Source organism: Heptranchias perlo, unplaced genomic scaffold, assembly GCF_035084215.1.
Source record: "Heptranchias perlo isolate sHepPer1 unplaced genomic scaffold, sHepPer1.hap1 HAP1_SCAFFOLD_511, whole genome shotgun sequence".
Taxonomy (NCBI): Eukaryota; Metazoa; Chordata; class Chondrichthyes; order Hexanchiformes; family Hexanchidae; genus Heptranchias; species Heptranchias perlo.
This window is the reverse complement of record NW_027139528.1, coordinates 143,511-164,952: the sequence shown is the minus strand read 5'-3', so window position 1 is coordinate 164,952 and position 21,442 is coordinate 143,511. Positions and strand designations below refer to the sequence as shown.

Genomic DNA, 21,442 nt, shown 5'->3' with positions numbered 1-21,442 from the left:
TGGCCGGGGACTGGGAGTCGGGGAGGGGCCTGAGGCCGGGGGGGACTGGGAGTCGGGGAGGGGCCTGAGGCCGGGGACTGGGAGTCGGGGAGGGGCCTGAGGCCGGGGACTGGGAGTCGGGGCGGGCCTGAGGCCGGGGACTGGGAGTCGGGGAGGGCCTGAGGCCGGGGACTGGGAGTCGGGGAGGGGCCTGATGGCCGGGGACTGGGAGTCGGGGAGGGGCCTGAGGCCGGGGACTGGGAGTCGGGGCGGCCTGAGGCCGGGGACTGGGAGTCGGGGAGGGGCCTGAGGCCGGGGGACTGGGGAGTCGGGGAGGGGCCTGAGGCCGGGGACTGGGAGTCGGGCCTGAGGCCGCTCTCGGGTCGCTCGGTTCCTGCGCGGTTTCCAGGGGCAACGGATTCCGGGCCCAGGCCCAGCGACCGTTACTATGGGCGGCCTGGTATTATGGATGGAGGGAGAGGCCTGTCCCCAACTTTAGTTCTTTCAATGTGGACGCCGGGCAGGGTGGGATGTGTCGGAGGTCCCCGGGGTGTTTGGGTCACGAGGGGTGAGGGGGGAGACAGGCTGAGGGTGGAGGGGACTCGGTTTGGGTGAGGGAAGAGGGGGAGACAGGCTGAGGGGTGGGGGGGACTCGCGTTTGGGGTGAGGGAAGAGGGGAGACAGGCTGAGGGTGGGGGGGATCTCGGTTTGGGGTGAGGGAAGAGGGGGGAGACAGGCTGAGGGTGGGGGGGACTCGGTTGGGGTGAGGGAAGAGGGGGAGACAGGCTGAGGGTGGGGGGGACTCGGTTTGGGGTGAGGGAAGAGGGGGAGACAGGCTGAGGGTGGGGGGGGACTCGGTTTGGGGTGAGGGAAGAGGGGGAGACAGGCTGAGGGTGGGGGGGACTCGGTTTGGGGTTGAGGGAAGAGGGAGAGACAGGCTGAGGGTGGGGGGGGACTCGGTTTGGGGTGAGGGAAGAGGGGAGACAGGCTGAGGGTGGGGGGGACTCGGTTTGGGGTGAGGGAAGAGGGGAGACAGGCTGAGGGTGGAGGGACTCGGTTTGGGGTGAGGGAAGACGGGAGAGACAGGCTGAGGGTGGGGGGGACTCGGTTTGGGGTGAGGGAAGAGGGGAGAGACAGGCTGAGGGTGGGGGGGACTCGGTTTGAGGTGAGGGAAGAGGGGGGAGACAGGCTGAGGGTGGGGGGGACTCGGTTTGAGGTGAGGGAAGAGGGGGAGACAGGCTGAGGGTGGGGGGGACTCGGTTTGGGGTGAGGGAAAGAGGGGGGAGACAGGCTTGAGGAGGTGGGGGGGACTCGGTTTGGGGTGAGGGAAGAGGGAGAGACAGGCTGAGGGTGGGGGGGACTCGGTTGGGGTGAGGGAAGAGGGGGAGACAGGCTGAGGGTGGGGGGGACTCGGTTTGGGGTGAGGGAAGAAGGGGAGACAGGCTGAGGGTGGAGGGGACTCGGTTTTGGGGGGGTGAGGGAAGAGGGGAGAGACAGGCTGAGGGTGGGGGGGGACTCGGTTTGGGGTGAGGGAAGAGGGGGAGACAGGCTGAGGGTGGGGGGGGACTCGGTTTGAGGTGAGGGAAGAGGGGGAGACCAGGCTGAGGGTGGGGGGGGGACTCGGTTTGAGGTGAAGGGAAGAGGGGGGAGACAGGCTGTGAGGGTTTCAAATCAGTAAAATAGGTCCTTGAAATGTGGCTCATTCCAGCAGACAGGTCTCCCTGGTCAAACCAGTCCTGCCCTGGGCTGTCCCCTGGATTAACATGAGAGAACGGACAGGTCCCCTGAGGGAGACACATTGAGATTCAGTCTAATATCTCAAATGATGTGGAGATGCCGGTGATGGACTGGGGTGGACAAATGTCAGGAATCTTACAACACCAGGTTATAGTCCAACAGTTTTATTTGAAAATCACAAGCTTTCGGAGGCTTTCTCCTTTGTCAGGTGAGTGTGGGATTCCATGAAAAGGCACCGCTTTATAGTCAGAGCACAATGCCTGGTGATCACAGATAATTCCTTTCCAACTGCCCCGTTGTCAAGGCAATCAAAGGAGTTGAATCGTGTTCAGGACAGAGAGACACTCATACGGGACAATCAGTATATTCAGTAGTCCCGTCACTCCATACGGGACAATCAGTATATTCAGTAGTCCCGTATGTCACGTCTCTCTGTCTGAACACTATTCGAATCCTTTGATTGCCTTGACAACGGACAGTTGGAAAGATTATCTGTAATCACCAGGCATTGTGCTCTGACTATGGAATCCCACACTCACCTGACAAAGGAGAAAGCCTCCGAAAGCTTGTGATTTTCAAATAAAACTGTTGGACTATAACCTGGTGTTGTAAGATTCCTTACAGAATATCTCAAGGCTGAAGCAGGGAGCTCCCCGGGGGTAGGGGATGGCCGTGTGTCTCGTCCCAAACCCTCCCCAGGGGCGGGGACAATCTCTCAGTCTGCCGGGGTCCTCCAGCCTGTCCTGAGTGTATTTCTCTCTCTGTCTCTCTCCCAACTTTTCTCTCTCTTCAGATTCTCTTGTTTGTAACCGGGATTTGTGTTTCAGTGTTGGGGCTGAGGGATTGTCGGTGTAACTGGGAGAGGAGTGGGAGGGAGGGGGGAGAGAGAGGGGGAGTGGGAGGAGAGGAAGCTCTGGGCTCTTGCTGTGCCTTTTTAATCCCTTGCTTTTGTGTTGTAATCAATTCCCTCTCTCCCCTCAGGAAACTTTTCGATGAAATGCTGCAAGGAGATGATCCAGGAAAGAGACATTTTGTGAGAAGGAGGAGGATGAGGGGGAATCCTGGGCCAAGAATCGTTCTCTCCGCTGGGGACTGACTGACTGAGACCTTCACCGCGGCCTGGACCCAATGGGGGTCACGTGAGTAATGTCTGGGTTACTCTGGGATCACTGGGATATTCAGGGGACATTGGGGGATCACTGGGACATTGTACAGGAGCTGACACTGAGACACACACTGACCGTCTGACAGTGCAGCGCTCCCTCAGTACCGACCGTCCGACAGAATATTACCATCTGTTCGAGCCCAAATTCTTCCCTTCGTTCATTGCAAGTGCAACTTTTCAGAAATAACACAAAGTGGATCAAACTATTATTCAGAGGCTGACAATGTGACATATCTCGGGTCTTAATTGAAATTAAAAGCTCTTTCAGGGAGCGTCCTGCAGCACCCAGAGGGCCGAAATGTGAAAACAGCCTCCAAATGTTTTCTTAGTTTGAAGTTTAATTTTTGAAAAGGTCACTGACAACTCAGAAAGAAATAGTGTTAATTCCGAAGCCATTTTGGGCCCCCATGTGAAATTGTATTGTAATGGAACCACACAGACACATGGGGAAGCTCGGGAGCAAACTGATTGGAATTTGAGATTTTAATCCCATATTCATTTGTGGCACAGCTCAGCTCAATTCAAACCCAATGTCTGTACAAGGGACACGTGTCTCCTGACCGGACAGTCTGTGTGTGTGTGTGTGTGTGTGTGTGTGTGTGTCTCAGTCTCACTGGTCCCATAACATAACTTTAAAGCAGTAAAATTAACCCGAACCTGCTCCAAAGACAAAACAGATCCAGATCTTGAAGGTGTGATGATTTCCTCCTTCTCTCTGCTCTGTTGGTGGGAGGCTCATTTCCAGTCCCAGGTATTTGTCTATTCCCCATGTCTGATGGGTTGGTTCCTGTGAACAGTTTGTCAGAGAGTGTTTCACTGCCTCAGGGTGTTTACAGAGAGAGAGAGAGAGAGAGAGAGAGAAGCAGCTCCCATCCTGGTCTGAAGGACCCAGTCAATGAGAGATTAATAAAACAATCCAGCCCAGTGCAGTTAAACCTGGTCCCCTATTAATCCAAACACACCATATTGTGAGCAAAATTCAATATTTCACAGGGCCAGTGAGTCCCAGACACGGATTGTACCCACCTCCCAAAACTAAACTCAACTCCTTACTGTAAAAAGTGTCTGTCAAAATACAGGCCGTTTAGGGACTGGACCCCTCAAATAACCGTTACACTTAACATTGCAATCTCTCAGTGAATCGTTCCCTTTTACCCACTGTGTACTGTACATGTACAGGAGCTGACACTGAGACACACACGGGCCGTACCGTACCTGAGTACTTTTCAATCAAGAGAAATTCAGAGAGACAACAGAGAGAGAGGGGCAGAGAGAGAGAAAAGGACAGAGAGAGAGGGGGCGAGAGGCAGAGAGAGAGAGAGAGAGAAAAAGAAAAAGACAGAGAGAGCGACGGAGAGAGAGAGAGAGGAGGTGAGAGGCAGGAGAGAGAGAGAGAGAGAAAAAGACAGAGAGAGCGAGGGAGAGAGAGAGAGAGAGAGAGAGAGAAGGTGGTGAGAGGCAGAGGGAGAGGGAGAGAAGGGGACAGAGAGAGATGGGGAGAGAGGCAGAGAGTGGATTGGTACTGCCTGGTGATTTACCCGATTTCTGCGAGCAGCCAGGCCTTTCTGGGCTGTTTAATGGCTTCTCACCAGCAAGGGGGGGCCCCCAACTCCCACCTCGCAATAAACTCTTTCAATCAGATGCTTCCTCTCACCCTCACACATTACCACTGTTGCAAGCCGCACACCCACAACCCACAGGTCGCACACACTGGCACCTATTCAACCATGACAGGCACATCACCCAAACAACCACCAGGTCCCTCAACGACACACGTCCCGTTTTCATGCAGGGAGTCCCTCTCTCTCTCTTTCTCTCTCCCCTCTCTCTGTCACTCTCTCTCTCTCTCTCCCTCAGCCCTCTCACTGTCTTTTTCTATCTCTCTGTCCCCATCTCTCTCTGTCCCCATCTCTCTCTGTCCCCATCTCTCCACCTGTCCCCTCCTCTCTCCACCTGTCCCCTCCTCTCTCCACCTGTCCCCTCCTCTCTCCACCTGTCCCCTCCTCTCTCCACCTGTCCCCCTCCTCTCTCCACCTGTCCCCCTCCTCTCTCCACCTGTCCCCCTCCTCTCTCCACCTGTCCCCCTCCTCTCTCCACCTGTCCCCCCTCCTCTCTCCACCTGTCCCCCTCCTCTCTCCACCTGTCCCCCTCCTCTCTCCACCTGTCCCCCTCCTCTCTCCACCTGTCCCCCTCCTCTCTCCACCTGTCCCCCTCCTCTCTCCACCTGTCCCCCTCCTCTCTCCACCTGTCCCCCTCCTCTCTCCACCTGTCCCCCTCCTCTCTCCACCTGTCCCCCTCCTCTCTCCACCTGTCCCCCTCCTCTCTCCACCTGTCCCCCTCCTCTCTCCACCTGTCCCCCTCCTCTCTCCACCTGTCCCCCTCCTCTCTCCACCTGTCCCCCTCCTCTCTCCACCTGTCCCCCTCCTCTCTCCACCTGTCCCCCTCCTCTCTCCACCTGTCCCCCTCCTCTCTCCACCTGTCCCCCTCCTCTCTCCACCTGTCCCCCTCCTCTCTCCACCTGTCCCCCTCCTCTCTCCACCTGTCCCCCTCCTCTCTCCACCTGTCCCCCTCCTCTCTCCACCTGTCCCCCTCCTCTCTCCACCTGTCCCCCTCCTCTCTCCACCTGTCCCCCTCCTCTCTCCACCTGTCCCCCTCCTCTCTCCACCTGTCCCCCTCCTCTCTCCACCTGTCCCCCCTCCTCTCTCCACCTGTCCCCCTCCTCTCTCCACCTGTCCCCCCTCCTCTCTCCACCTGTCCCCCTCCTCTCTCCACCTGTCCCCCTCCTCTCTCCACCTGTCCCCCTCCTCTCTCCACCTGTCCCCCTCCTCTCTCCACCTGTCCCCCTCCTCTCTCCACCTGTCCCCCTCCTCTCTCCACCTGTCCCCCTCCTCTCTCCACCTGTCCCCCTCCTCTCTCCACCTGTCCCCCTCCTCTCTCCACCTGTCCCCCTCCTCTCTCCACCTGTCCCCCTCCTCTCTCCACCTGTCCCCCTCCTCTCTCCACCTGTCCCCCTCCTCTCTCCACCTGTCCCCCTCCTCTCTCCACCTGTCCCCCTCCTCTCTCCACCTGTCCCCCTCCTCTCTCCACCTGTCCCCCTCCTCTCTCCACCTGTCCCCCTCCTCTCTCCACCTGTCCCCCCTCCTCTCTCCACCTGTCCCCCTCCTCTCTCCACCTGTCCCCCTCCTCTCTCCACCTGTCCCCCTCCTCTCTCCACCTGTCCCCCTCCTCTCTCCACCTGTCCCCCTCCTCTCTCCACCTGTCCCCCTCCTCTCTCCACCTGTCCCCCTCCTCTCTCCACCTGTCCCCCTCCTCTCTCCACCTGTCCCCCTCCTCTCTCCACCTGTCCCCCTCCTCTCTCCACCTGTCCCCCCTCCTCTCTCCACCTGTCCCCCTCCTCTCTCCACCTGTCCCCCTCCTCTCTCCACCTGTCCCCCTCCTCTCTCCACCTGTCCCCCTCCTCTCTCCACCTGTCCCCCTCCTCTCTCCACCTGTCCCCCTCCTCTCTCCACCTGTCCCCCTCCTCTCTCCACCTGTCCCCCTCCTCTCTCCACCTGTCCCCCCTCCTCTCTCCACCTGTCCCCCTCCTCTCTCCACCTGTCCCCCTCCTCTCTCCACCTGTCCCCCTCCTCTCTCCACCTGTCCCCCTCCTCTCTCCACCTGTCCCCCTCCTCTCTCCACCTGTCCCCCTCCTCTCTCCACCTGTCCCCCTCCTCTCTCCACCTGTCCCCCTCCTCTCTCCACCTGTCCCCCTCCTCTCTCCACCTGTCCCCCTCCTCTCTCCACCTGTCCCCCTCCTCTCTCCACCTGTCCCCCTCCTCTCTCCACCTGTCCCCCTCCTCTCTCCACCTGTCCCCCTCCTCTCTCCACCTGTCCCCCTCCTCTCTCCACCTGTCCCCCTCCTCTCTCCACCTGTCCCCCTCCTCTCTCCACCTGTCCCCCTCCTCTCTCCACCTGTCCCCCTCCTCTCTCCACCTGTCCCCCTCCTCTCTCCACCTGTCCCCCTCCTCTCTCCACCTGTCCCCCTCCTCTCTCCACCTGTCCCCCTCCTCTCTCCACCTGTCCCCCTCCTCTCTCCACCTGTCCCCCTGCTCTCTCCACCTGTCCCCCTGCTCTCTCCACCTGTCCCCCTGCTCTCTCCACCTGTCCCCCTGCTCTCTCCACCTGTCCCCCTGCTCTCTCCACCTGTCCCCCTGCTCTCTCCACCTGTCCCCCTGCTCTCTCCACCTGTCCCCCTGCTCTCTCCACCTGTCCCTCTCTCTCTCTCTCTCTCCACCTGTCCCTCTCTCTCTCTCTCTCTCCACCTGTCCCTCTCTCTCTCTCTCTCTCCACCTGTCCCTCTCTCTCTCTCTCTCTCCACCTGTCCCTCTCTCTCTCTCTCTCTCCACCTGTCCCTCTCTCTCTCTCTCTCTCCACCTGTCCCTCTCTCTCTCTCTCTCTCCACCTGTCCCTCTCTCTCTCTCTCTCTCCACCTGTCCCTCTCTCTCTCTCTCTCTCCACCTGTCCCTCTCTCTCTCTCTCTCTCCACCTGTCCCTCTCTCTCTCTCTCTCTCCACCTGTCCCTCTCTCTCTCTCTCTCTCCACCTGTCCCTCTCTCTCTCTCTCTCTCCACCTGTCCCCTCTCTCTCTCTCTCTCTCCACCTGTCCCTCTCTCTCTCTCTCTCTCCACCTGTCCCTCTCTCTCTCTCTCTCTCCACCTGTCCCTCTCTCTCTCTCTCTCTCCACCTGTCCCTCTCTCTCTCTCTCTCTCCACCTGTCCCTCTCTCTCTCTCTCTCTCCACCTGTCTCTCTCTCTCTCTCTCTCTCCACCTGTCCCTCTCTCTCTCTCTCTCTCCACCTGTCCCTCTCTCTCTCTCTCTCTCCACCTGTCCCTCTCTCTCTCTCTCTCTCCACCTGTCCCTCTCTCTCTCTCTCTCTCCACCTGTCCCTCTCTCTCCACCTGTCCCTCTCTCTCCACCTGTCCCTCTCTCTCCACCTCTCCCTCTCTCTCCACCTGTCCCTCTCTCTCCACCTCTCCCTCTCTCTCCACCTCTCCCTCTCTCTCCACCTCTCCCTCTCTCTCCACCTCTCCCTCTCTCTCCACCTCTCCCTCTCTCTCCACCTCTCCCTCTCTCTCCACCTCTCCCTCTCTCTCCACCTCTCCCTCTCTCTCCACCTCTCCCTCTCTCTCCACCTCTCCCTCTCTCCACCTGTCCCTCTCTCCCTCTCTCCACCTGTCCCTCTCTCCCTCTCTCCACCTGTCTCTCTCTCCCTCTCTCCACCTGTCTCTCTCTCTCTCTCTCCACCTCTCTCTCTCTCTCTCTCTCCACCTGTGTCTCTCTCTCTCTCTCTCTCCACCTGTGTCTCTCTCTCTCTCTCTCTCTCTCTCCACCTGTGTGTCTCTCTCTCTCTCTCTCTCCACCTGTGTCTCTCTCTCTCTCTCCACCTGTGTCTCTCTCTCTCTCTCTCCACCTGTCCCTCTCTCTCTCTCTCTCCACCTGTCCCTCTCTCTCTCTCTCTCCACCTGTGTCTCTCTCTCTCTCTCTCCACCTGTGTCTCTCTCTCTCTCTCTCCACCTGTGTCTCTCTCTCTCTCTCTCTCCACCTGTCCCTCTCTCTCTCTCTCTCTCCACCTGTGTCTCTCTCTACCCCACCCTCTGTCATTTTCTTTCTCTCTCTCTCTCTCTCTCTCTCTCTGTCTCTGCCTCTTTCCCCCTCTCTCTCTGTTTCTCTCTTTCTGTGTGTGTGTCTCTCTCTCTCTCTCTCTCTCTGCCTCTCTCCCCCGTCTCTCTGTCCTTTTCTCTCTCTCTATCCCTCTCTCCCTCTGGCTCTCTCTCTCTCTGCCTCTCCCCCTCTCTCTATGTCCTTTTCTCTCTCTCTGTTGTCTCTGAATTTTTCTTCATTGACAAGTACTCTGAAATATTTCAGTCTCACTGTTTAAAGTAACAACAATTAAACAGCCCAGAGAGGCCTCTCTCCGTCCCTCTCTCTCTCTCTCCCCCTCTCTCTCTGTTTTTCTATCTCATTTAAACAGAGAGAGTCTGACCGAACCGATCATTTTCTCTCTCTCTCTGTCCCTCACTCTATTCACCTTTCTGCAGCATTTTTATTTATTAAAATGTTTTCTATATTAAAACTTCAATTAGAGGCTGGAAACCTGTCAGTTAAATCTCGTTTCTCAACCTTTGGATGATTTGAGTGTTTGAAATGGTGCTGTGCCCTGAGCTCGGAACCTGTTTGCCATCCAGACCCGGGGAGGTGAGAATGAGATGGAGTCCCTGCTCCCTCCACAGCTCTTTACAGTAAACACACAGAGAGAATGAAATGGTCAAACACTGTCTGAGAAACAGCAGCCATTCCAGCTCTGCAGCCCTTGTGTATTCGGAGCAGATTCCGCCCAACTTTAGTTCTTTAAATGTGGACGCCGGGCAGGGTGGGATGTGTCGGAGGTCCCTGGGGTGTTTGGGTCACGAGGGGAGGGGAGAGACAGGCTGAGGGTGGGGGGGGACTCGGTTTGGAGTGAGGGAAGAGGGGGAGACAGGCTGAGGGTGGGGGGGACTCGGTTTGGGGTGAGGGAAGAGGGGGAGACAGGCTGAGGGTGGGGGGGACTCGGTTTGGGGTGAGGGAAGAGGGGGAGACAGGCTGAGGGTGGGGGGGACTCGGTTTGGGGTGAGGGAAGAGGGGGAGACAGGCTGAGGGTGGGGGGGACTCGGTTTGGGGTGAGGGAAGAGGGGGAGACAGGCTGAGGGTGGGGGGGACTCGGTTTGGGGTGAGGGAAGAGGGGGAGACAGGCTGTGAGGGTTTCAAATCAGTAAAATAGGTCCTTGAAATGTGGCTCATTCCAACAGACAGGTCTCCTGGTCAAACCAGTCCTGCCCTGGGCTGTCCCTGGATTAACATGAGAACGGACAGGTCCCTGAGGGAGACACATTGAGATTCAGTCTAATATCTCAAAGGCTGAAGCAGGGAGCTCCCCGGGGGGAGGGGATGGCCATGTGTCTCGTCCCAAACCCTCCCCAGGGGCGGGGACAATCTCTCAGTCTGCCGGGGTCCTCCAGCCTGTCCTGGGTGTATTTCTCTCTCTGTCTCTCTCCCAACTTTTCTCTCTCTTTGGATTCTCTGGTTTGTAACCGGGATTTGTGTCTCAGTGTTGGGGCTGAGGGATTGTCGGTGTAACTGGGAGTGGGAATGGGTGTGGGGGAGTTCTGGGCTCTTGCTGTGCCTTTTTAATCCCTTGCTTTTGTATTTTAATCAATTCCCTCTCTCTCTCTCTCCCCTCAGGAAACTTTTCGATGATATGCTGCAAGGAGATGATCCAGAAAGAGACATTTTGTGAGAAGGAGGAGGAGGAATCCTGGGCCAAGAATCGCTCTCTCTGCTGGGGACTGACTGACTGAGACCTTCACCGCAGCCTGGACCCGATGGGGGCCACGTGAGTAATGTCTGGTTACTCTGGGGGATCACTGGGACATTCTGGGGACACTGGGGGATCACTGGGACATTCTGGGGACACTGGACGATCACTGGGACATTCTGGGGACACTGGACGATCACTGGGACATTGTACAGGAGCTGATACTGAGACACACACTGACCGTCTGACAGTGCAGCGCTCCCTCAGTACCGACCGTCCAACAGAATATCACCATCTGTTCGAACCCAAATTCCTCCCTTCGTTCATTGCAAGTGCAACTTTTCAGAAATAACACAAAGTGGATCAAACTATTATTCAGAGGCTGACAATGTGACATATCTCGGGTCTGAATTGAAATTAAAAGCACTTTCAGGGAGCGTCCTGCAGCACGCAGAGAGCCGAAATGTAAAAACAGCCTCCAAATGTTTTCTTAGTTTGAAGTTTAATTTTTGAAAAGGTCACTGACAACTCAGAAAGAAATAGTGTTAATTCCGAAGCCATTTTGGGCCCCCATGTGAAATTGTATTGTAATGGAACCACACAGACACATGGGGAAGCTCGGGAGCAAACTGATTGGAATTTGAGATTTTAATCCCATATTCATTTGTGGCACAGCTCAGCTCAATTCAAACCCAATGTCTGTGCAAGGGACACGTGTCTCCTGACTGTACAGTGTGTGTTTGTGTCTCAGTCTCACTGGTCCCATAACATAACTTTAAAGCAGTAAAATTAACCAGAACCTGCTCCAAAGACAAAACCGATCCAGATCTTGGTGTGATGATTTCCTCCTTCTCTCTGCTCTGTTGGTGGGAGGCTCATTTCCAGTCCCAGGTATTTGTCTATTCCCCATGTCTGATGGGTTGGTTCCTGTGAACAGTTTGTCAGAGAGTGTTTCACTGCCTCAGGGTGTTTACAGAGAGAGAGAGAGAGAGAAGCAGCTCCCATCCTGGTCTGAAGGACCCAGTCAATGAGAGATTTATAAAACAATCCAGCCCAGTGCAGTTAAACCTGGTCCCCCATTAATCCAAACACACCATATTGTGAGCAAAATTCAATATTCACAGGGCCAGTGAGTCCCAGACACGGATTGTACCCACCTCCCTAAACTAAACTCAACTCCTTACTGTAAAAAGTGTCTGTCAAAACACAGCCCATTTAGGGACTGAACCCCTCAAATAACCGTTACACTCAACATTGCAATCTCTCAGTGAATCGTTCCCTTTTACCCACTGTGTACTGTACATGTACAGGAGCTGACACTGAGACACACACGGGCCGTACAGTACCAGACAGGAGTGAATCGTTCCCTTTTACCCACCGTGTGCTGTACACGTACAGTACAGTTGTGGTGGTGGTTGTTGTGGTGGCCCAAACGCAAAGGCCGACGCTCTGGCATCGCTCTGGGATCCCCGGCTGCACCCTGGCCTCACTCTGGGCTGACTGGGTGCACTCTGGGACCCCGGCATCACTCTGGGGTCACTGGGACATTCTGGGGTCACTGCGGGATCACTGGGGACACTCTGTCGGCCTCTTGCCGCCATGTGACAAGATGGCGGCGGCGGCCATTTTTTCCAAGATTGTGGCCGCGCTTGCCGCCATTTTGCCCAAGATGGTGGCCGCGCCTGCCGCCATGTTTTCCAAGATGGCGGCCGTGCTTGTTGCCATTTTTTCCAAGATGGTGGCAGCGCCGGCCGCCATTTTGTCCAAGACGGACTCCGCGCTTACCTCCATTTTGTCCAAGCTGGCTTCATTTATTATATAAATAATTGAAAAGTTTAAAATGTAATATAAATAACTCAATAGTTTAATTCATTAAATAAATAATGAATTGCTTATTTTATTATATCAATAATTAAATTGTTTTCAAGTGTTTAATTTATTATATGAATACTTCAAATGTTTCATTTATTCTAAAGAGAATTCAATAGTTTAAATTATTCGATTGATTAATTTATTATATAAATAACCAAGAGTTTAATTTATTGTATAAAAAATTCAATAGCTAAATTTATTATATAAATCATTCAATTGTTTAATATATTATAAATAATTGAAGTGTTTAATTTTTTATGTAAATTATTGAATTGTTTAATTTATTATATGAATAATTAAATTGATTAATATATTTGATAAATAATTCAGTAGTTTAATTATATAATAATTCAAGTGTATAGTTTAATATATAAATAGCTCCGTTTAATTTATTGTATAAATAATTCAATTTGTGAATTTATTATACAAATAAACAAGTGTTTAATTTATTATATGAAGCATTCAAGTGTATAATTTATTACATAAATAGTTCATTTGTTTAATTTATTGAATAAATAATTCAACTGTTTCATTTATTATCTAAATAATTCAATAGTTTAATTTGTTATATAAATAATCAATTGTTTAATTTCTTACATAACGACTTCAGTTGTTAAATTAAACTAATGAATTATTTTCATCATAAATTAAGCATCTAAATAATTCAATTGATGAAATTATTTTAAAAATAAACAAGTGTTTAATTTATTATCTAACTTTATTGCTTAATTTATTACTTAAAGAAATCAAGTGTTTAGTTTATTATATAATAATGCATGTCTAATTTATTATATAAAAAAACAATTGTTTAATTTATTATATAAATGATTGAACTGATTATTTGATTCTCTAAATAATTCAATTGTTTAATTTATTATATAAATAATTCAAGTGTTAAATTTATTCTATGAAGAAACAATTGTTTAATTCATTATATAAATAATTCATGTTTAGTTTATTATATAAATAATCCAAGTGTTAAAATTATTATATAAAGAGGTCAAGTGTTTAAATTATATAATTAATTAACAGGTTTAACTTATCATACAAAGATTCAAGTGTTTATTTAATCATATTAATAATCTATTATTTAATTTATTGTATGAAGAATTTCAAAACGTTATTTATTGTATAAATAATCAATTGTTTAATTAATTATATTCATATTGAATTGTTTAATTGATTATATAAATAATTCAAAGGTTTAATTCATTACACTTAATAAATTGTTTACTTTATTATATAAAGAAGTCTCGAATTAATTTATTATATAAATCATTCAAGTGTTTAATTTATTATCTAAATAATTCAACTAAATATTGAATTCTTTATATAATAAATTAAACGAAGGAATATTTATGAAATGAATTAAACGATTGAATTATTTATATTATAAATTAAACACTTGAATTATCTGCTTCCAATGTCTTTTTTTCGGCCTGTTATTAAGATCATCAATGGCGGCTGCATCACCCAGCATGCAGCGCGGTTCAGATTGTGCCCTATCTGAATCAGTGGAGCCCAGCGCGCAGGCGCAGTATTCACTCATTTCCGGGCAGTGTGTCCTGAGCATGCGCGGCCAGTCGAGGCTGCGGGAGGAGCGCGTTCGGTGTAGGTCAGAGGATCGGTGCAAGAGGCTCAATAAACCCCGGGGCCCGGGTCCGGGCTCAGGCCCAGGCTCAGGCTTTACAAACCCCGAGTGCGGCCCCAGACCCGAATATAAAACAGTGAACATTATCCCCCCCTCACTACCCGCCGGGAAATGAAGGGGAAATGGGGATCGGTCAGGGAGCGTCTGTAAATGAAGGAGCAATGGTGATCGGTCAGGGAGCGTCTGTCAATGAAGGGGAAATGGTGATCGGTCAGGGAGCGTCTGTAAATGAAGGGGAAATGGTGATCGGTCAGGGAGCGTCTGTAAATGAAGGAGAAATGGTGATCGGTCAAGGAGCGTCTGCAAATGAAGGGGAAATGGGGATCGGTCAGGGAGCGTCTGCAAATGAAGGGGAAATGGGGATCGGTCAGGGAGCGTCTGTAAATGAAGGAGAAATGGCGATCGGTCAGGGATCGTCTGTAAATGAAGGAGAAATGGCGATCGGTCAGGGAGCGTCTGTAAATGATGGAGAAATGGTGATCTCGATACCTTCAGTCATCCAGGGAGCTCTCGCTTTGGATGCTGTTCCTTTCCTCCTCGTGGGAATCTGTCGACTCTGTACCCAAACCAACTCCTCCTTGAAGGCCTCCCACTGTTCAATTACTGTTCTGCCTGCCAATTTTTGATTCCAATCCACCTGGACAAGATCCCTTTTTAACTCACTGAAATTAGCCCTCCTCCAGTTAAGAAAGTTCACATTTGACTGTCCCCTGTCCTTTTCCATAACTGTTCTAAACCAAATGAGATTATGATCACTGCTGCCCCACTGAAACATGCTCCACCTGCCCCACTTCATTCTCCACACCCAGCCCACTGCTGTACTCACACTCTCTCACACTCACACTCTCTCACACTCTTTCACTCACGGTTTCGGCCCACTGAAAGATGATGCGATGGGTTTGGATTTCAGCACAGGGAGGAGGGAGAGTGTGTGGGACAGGGGATTTACAGCTTTGAGGAATGAGAGAGGAAATAATGTTCCATAGAAAGTAAAGTTATCTGATCTGAATTTCTATCCTGTAGTTACAGTGATAACTTTTATAAACTCCTTTTACAGGGGAGGATTTGCAGAGGGAAACTCAAACCAAAGATCACGTCAAGATCTGACAGAGTCACTCGATTCATCAGGACCTGAATATCATCGGCCTTTGAATGTGGAAGGAGAAATGTTTGTCTGTTCTGTCTGTGGGAGAAGATTTCAAACATCAGTGTGAGTGGGAAAGCACCGAGACACACACACCCGAGTGAGAGTGTTCCAGTGCACTGACTGTGGAAAGAGCTTTAACCAGTTACACAGCCAGAAAAAAGATCGCACCGTTCACAGCGGGGAGAAACCGTACACGTGTTCTGTGTGTGGACGAGGTTTCAACTGATCGTCCAACCTGGAGAGACACAAGGACACCCAGACCATGGAGAAACCGTGGAAATGTGGGGACTGTGGGAAGGGATTCAATTACCCGTCCCAGCTGGAAATTCATCGACACTGTCACACCGGGGAGAGGCCGTTCACCTGCTCCGTGTGTGGGAAGGGATTCACTATTTCATCCAGCCTCCAGACACACCAGCGAGTTCACACTGGGGAGAGACCTTTTAAATGTTCTGACTGTGAGAAAAGGTTTAAATGCAAAAGGAATCTGCTGGCACACCAATGTACCCACACTGGGAAGAGGCCGTTCACCTGCTCCGAGTGTGGGAAGGGATACACTCAGTCATCCCTCCTCCTGACACACCAGCGAGTTCACACTGGGGAGAGGCCGTTCACCTGCTCCGTGTGTGGGAAGGGATTCACTCAGTCATCCCTCCTCCTGACACACCAGCGAGTTCACACTGGGGAGCGGCCGTTCACCTGCTCCGTGTGTGGGAAGGGATTCACTCTGTCATCCCTCCTCCTGACACACCAGCGAGTTCACACTGGGGAGAGGCCGTTCACCTGCTCCGTGTGTGGGAAGGGATACACTCGGTCATCCCTCTTCCTGACACACCAGCGAGTTCACTCTGATGAGAGACCTTTTAAATGTTCTGACTGTGAGAAGAGGTTTAAAAGCAAAAGTAATCTGCTGATACACCAACGCACTCACACTGCGGAGAGGCCGTTCATCTGCACCGTGTGTGGGAAGAGATTCACTCAGTCGTCCAACCTGCTGACACACCAGCGAGTTCACACTGGGGAGAGACCGTTCAGCTGCTCCGTGTGTGGGAAGAGATTCACTCGGTCATCTCACCTCCTGACACACCAGCAAGTTCACACTGGGGAGAGGCCGTTCATCTGCACCGTGTGTGGGAAGAGATTCACTCAGTCTTTTATCCTGCTGAGACACCAGCGAGTTCACACTGGGGAGAGGCCGTTCATCTGCACCGTGTGTGGGAAGAGATTCCCTCAGTCATCCACCCTGCTGAGACACCAGCGAGTTCACTCTGATGAGAGACCTTTTAAATGTTCTGACTGTGAGAAGAGGTTTAAAAGCAAATTTAATCTGCTGACACACCAACGCACCCACACTGGGGAGAGGCCGTTCTCCTGCTCAGTGTATGGGAAGGGATTCGCTGGGTCATCCACCCTGCTGAAACACCAGCGAGTTCACACTGGGGAGAGGCCGTTCACTTGCACCTTGTGTGGGAAGAGATTCACTCGGTCATCCCACCTGCAGAGACACCAGCGAGTTCACTCCGATGAGAGACCTTTTAAATGTTCTGACTGTGAGAAGAGGTTTAAAAGCAAATTTAATCTGCTGACACACCAACGCACTCACACTGGGGAGAGGCCGTTCTCCTGCTCAGTGTATGGGAAGGGATTCGCTGGGTCATCCACCCTGCTGAAACACCAGCGAGTTCACACTGGGGAGAGGCCGTTCACTTGCACCTTGTGTGGGAAGAGATTCACTCGGTCATCCCACCTGCAGAGACACCAGCGAGTTCACTCCGATGAGAGACCTTTTAAATGTTCTGACTGTGAGAAGAGGTTTAAAAGCAAATTTAATCTGCTGACACACCAACGCACTCACACTGGGGAGAGGCCGTTCACCTGCTCAGTGTGTGGGAAGGGATTCACTTGGGCATCCAACCTGCTGCAACACCAGCGAGTTCACACTGAGAGACCTTTAAATGTTCTGACTGTGGGAAGAGATTTAAAATCAGAAACGAACTGCTGAGACATCGACGCACTCACACTGGGGAGAGACTGTTCACCTGCTCCGTGTGTGGGAAGAGATTCACTCGATCATCCCACCTTCTGAAACATTAACTTGTTCACACTATTGAGTGACCTTTTCATGCAGTGACTGTGAGAAGAGCTTTAAAAGCAGAAATGAACTGCTGACACATCAACGCATGCCCATTGGTTGAGAGACTGTTCACCTGCTCCGTGTGTGGGAAGGGATTCACTCCGTCATCACACGTGCTGAGACACCAGCGAGTTCACGAAATGAACAGGTCCAACGAGCCGGTCTGTAACACAGGCCAATGACTCAGTGCAGCTCGTGACCCAGTCACTGGGCTCCATTATAGCCTCTCCTGTCAGTAACACACAAAGAGAAATTGTAAATCTGAAACAGAAAGAGATAATGTATAACACTTCATATCAACCACCAGTTTTTTCCTCTTTCCGGCTTTTAAAACAATCTGTTTCACAGTTTGTCAAACCCGAAACAGCCTCTGGGATTTGCTGATTGAGAATTTCAGTGGAAATTGGGACCGTCATTAAGTATCGGAACAAATATCCCCGCTGAGGTTTCGGGATTGTTACTGGTTTATTTATATCAGTGAGTGACCAATTTTAAACCAGGTGAGGGTCTAAACCTAAGGTAAGAGCCTGGGATAGACAAGAGATTCTTCAATGTATTAAGTTAAATTACACTGATTCCACCAACACGACATCACATCCCTCAAACATTGTTACCTGTTACTGTATAAAACTGGTGAGGGTGGAAATGGGAAATAACTGAAGAAAACTTCATTGTATCAAAGTTAATTCTGATCATTATTATTATACAAACATTCTACAGCCGGTCCCTTAAAAAGGACCCAATATCAAACCAGTCCCCAGTCCTTGGGCCTGTGCCTATGTTGTGATTTGCACCCGCTTCTGACTGACTTGGTATCAGACGCACTCCCGTCAACAGTAAACGGATGGAGCCGGATCCATAAGAGAAAAATGAGGACCGAGCTCCGCGGTTCTCCCAGAGTGCGGGAGGCGGAGTAACAGCAGCAGACAGGGAGATCTCTCTAAACCAGCCGCTGCCGCCGGAGAGAAGCGAGTCCCGTTCCGAGCCGTGTCTGTCAGGCGCCCGCTGACCCTCTCTTCACTGAAGGGGACCGATTCAGCACCAACTCACACACCCACCATTGGATCATTGAATCACCTTCAACACCTGAATTACATCACCACTTAATCCTCTATACACGAGGAAATACAAATCTTGTCCACGCAACCTGTCCTCATAATGTAACCATTTTAGCCCCGGTATCATTCTGGTCTTTCTGCGCTGCACCTCCTGCAAGGCCAATATATCCTTCCTGAGGTCTGGTGCCCAGGACTGAATGCCGTACTCTAAATGTGGCCTCAACAGAGTTTATAGAATTGTAACATAAATTCCACCCTTTTGAATTCCAGTTCCCTTGAGATAAAGGCCGACATTCCATTAGCCATTTTAATTATTTTTTGCACCTGTCTGCCAACTCTTCCTGATTTCCCGAAGTATCTCTGCTCACCCACAGTTCCTGGCTTCTCACCATTTTGAAAATACTCTGATTTATCTTGCTTCGGGCCAAAGTGGATGGCCTCACACTTCCCCAGATTGAAACTTTGAACAGTCTGGGGCTCTTTTGTATGGAAAAGAGAAGGCTGAGGGTGACCTGATACAGGACTTTAAGATTATGCAAGGGTTTGATAGGTCAGATGTCGATAAGGTGTTTGTACTTTTGGGAGTGGGGACGTCAAAACTTAGGGCCATGAATATAATAGTCATCAATAAATCCAATCTGGCATTCAAGAGAAACATATTTATCCAGAGGGTCGTTAGAATGTGCAGCTCGCTCCCACAAGGAGTAGTTAAGGCGAATCGCATGGATGCATTCACGGTGAAGCGAGATAAACACATGGAGGAGAAAGGAATATTCAGGTTTGCTCATCGGGTTAGATGAAGAGGGGTTGGAGGAGGCTCGTCTGCAGCATAAACACTGGTATAGTCTAGTTGGGCCGAATTGCCTGTTTCTGTGATGTACATTCTATGTAATTCTCTGTCAGCTCCATCTGACACAGTTTTACCAACTCACTGAATCTATCAATTTCCTTTTATAACTTTATGCTCCCATCTGCACTACTCACTGCGCCAAACTTGGTGTCGTCGACAAACCTGGATTTTCCGCTCTCTGTTCCTTTATCTGCCTCATTTATGCAGATCCCTGGGGGACACCACTAATCAAATCCTGTCAATTTGAGTACATACCTATTAACCCTACTCTCTGTCCCCAACTCCAAACCAACTCCCTCCCCATGTCAATCGGTTGCTTTGAATTCCACATGTTCTCATTTCTGTTAACAGTCTCTGATGTTAAACCTTATCGAATGCCTCTGGAAGTCAATATACACAGAACCCCCATAGACACTCCATTATTTACCACATTAGTTACATCTTCAAAAAGGTCAACTAGTTTCGTTAGACTTGACTAACACTTTACAAATCCATGCTGGCTCTCTCTGATCAATTCAGGATTATCCAAGTGCTCAGTCATTCTTTCCCTAATAATGGATACTGGTAACTTCCCCACAACAGACGTCAGACTAATAGGTCTATAATTTCCTGCTTTATCTCTCCTACCCTTCGTATAAAACGGAATGACATTGGCAATTTTTTCAATCCATGGAACAATTCCTGAATCAAGAGAGTTTTGAACGATCATGACTAAAGCATGTACAATTTCCTCACCTATTCCCCTTAGTCCCCTGGGATGGTAAACATCAGGTCCTGGAGATTTGTTTATCTTAATCTAATTATTTTCTCCAATACCATTATTTTACTTACACTGAATCCCCTTGATTTATTTTCAGTTTTCCTCGTGCCTCTGGTACATTATCCTCATGATTTTCTGTGAGTATTTAGCAAGTCTGCCATTTCTTGAATTTTAATTACAATATCACCCCTATCCGTCTTTAAGGGCCCACATTACTCTTCGTCACCCTTCTTTCTCTTAATATACGTGTAAAAACCTTGAAAGTTGTCCTTAATTTCACTCTCAAGTTTTTCTCGTTTTCCCTTTTTGCACCTTTTACAATTTTTTTTCGTTTCAGCACCACAATAAACAACACTTCGCTGTGAAATTTGCTAAATTAGTTCTTCAGTGTCAGAGCGAGAATTGTCCATCCCTAATTTATTTAAAGTAACAAACACAAGCACAAATATTCATCCGTGTATCAAAGCACTGATGGACACAGAAAGATAAACACAGCCTGAAACGCAGTCAGTATCGGGATTCACAGGGAAACTGGCAAGCGAAAGAGACAAATATAAAACAGTCTGAATCACCAACAGAATGTGACGTGTAGCTGATAGATATTAATGAGAGGAGGTGGGAAACAGTACCATGACTTGGCTCCGTGGCTTAGTTGGTTAAAGCGCTTGGCCAGTCAACAAGAGATCCTCGGTTCAAACTCCCAGCGGTGCCTTTGTGTCATTCATGGTGTTCAGTGAATTTTAGAATGAAAAACGCAGTGTGGTGTTTGTGTTTTGTGCAGGAGCCAACACGGAACTGATCAGGAAGTCTCTTCAAAAATGCCTTTTCATTGTACAGTCAGCCCTCTCATAGAATGTGTCCGTGACACGTTCTTGTTTCTGGGCTCGTTGAGGTCGGGGGATAATTCTCGATTCGAGGTTCATACCCTGGAGAAGCCCTAATTTAACCCTAGACTTTTGATCTTGACGTGCGGTTCAAACTTTGCAAAGAGGAAAAATAAATCCACAAATCGCTCCACCTGAATCTCACGCGGTCTCGGAAGAAGTTCAGTTCAAACAATCAGGACTTTAAAGGCACCTCAATGACCTGCACTTTCATTGAACGAGCTTTGCTTACAATTGCATTCGACCTTGAAACCGCTCTGGGCTTTCATCTCACTGAAGCAGAGTGTGGCCGCTCTGTATCTGTGAGCATGTCGGTGACGAGGTTCGCTCTGATATTGGTCGCTTTCAATTTTTAAGATCTTGCCAAGCTCTGGGAAAAGAAACCGAGAATCGAATTGTCCCTGTAAGTGATGAATTGAAGGGATTGGTGCTCCAAGCAGATCTGGAAAATTCACAGTGCGGTCGCTCAGGAATTCCAAATCCACCCTCTCGCCACTCGGCGATCATATTAACTGAGCAGAGAATAAATGTCACACCCTTTATTTTGGAAAAGCAAAGCGGTGGGGATTTTTATCATAGCCCGATGCCTTTCGTGTTGTATCAGATGTTCCCCGTTGCGTTACTTTCATCTTCATCGGAGAACCGGTTCGGGCGTTCCTGTGATAAACGGCGACAATTGCCTGTTAATGTTAAATTTAAGATGCAGTCTGTAAAATTATTAAATTTCATCACATGCAAAGCACAAAAATCTTATTAAAGTTTTGTCTGTCTCTCGGTAACCACGTCAGCATCTCCTTCAGTCTGAAACAGAACGTTATTGGTTGATTAATGGTGATTAAAACAGTCATTCAACTACGAACAGGGTTTAATTAGCTT

General features: G+C 50.1%; 1 protein-coding gene across 5 annotated transcripts in view; it reads left to right on the top strand.

Annotated features, from left to right (window-relative positions):
• Positions 1–307: 307 nt before the first annotated feature.
• Positions 308–21,442, top strand: part of LOC137314467 (zinc finger protein 271-like) — a 161,934-nt gene continuing 140,799 nt past the window's right edge. The window contains exons 1-4 of one of the 5 annotated variants that reach the window (XM_067979803.1): positions 308–439; positions 2,698–2,855; positions 10,138–10,288; positions 14,791–21,425. In XM_067979803.1, coding sequence (XP_067835904.1) covers positions 15,143–16,882 — 1,740 coding nt within the window. In that variant the 5' untranslated portion in view covers positions 308–439; positions 2,698–2,855; positions 10,138–10,288; positions 14,791–15,142 and the 3' untranslated portion in view covers positions 16,883–21,425. Of the gene's footprint in view, positions 440–1,774; positions 1,864–2,584; positions 2,856–10,137; positions 10,289–14,790; positions 21,426–21,442 lie in introns of those variants that run through there. The other 4 variants (XM_067979802.1, XM_067979804.1, XM_067979801.1 and 1 more) reach the window with 4 other exon arrangements.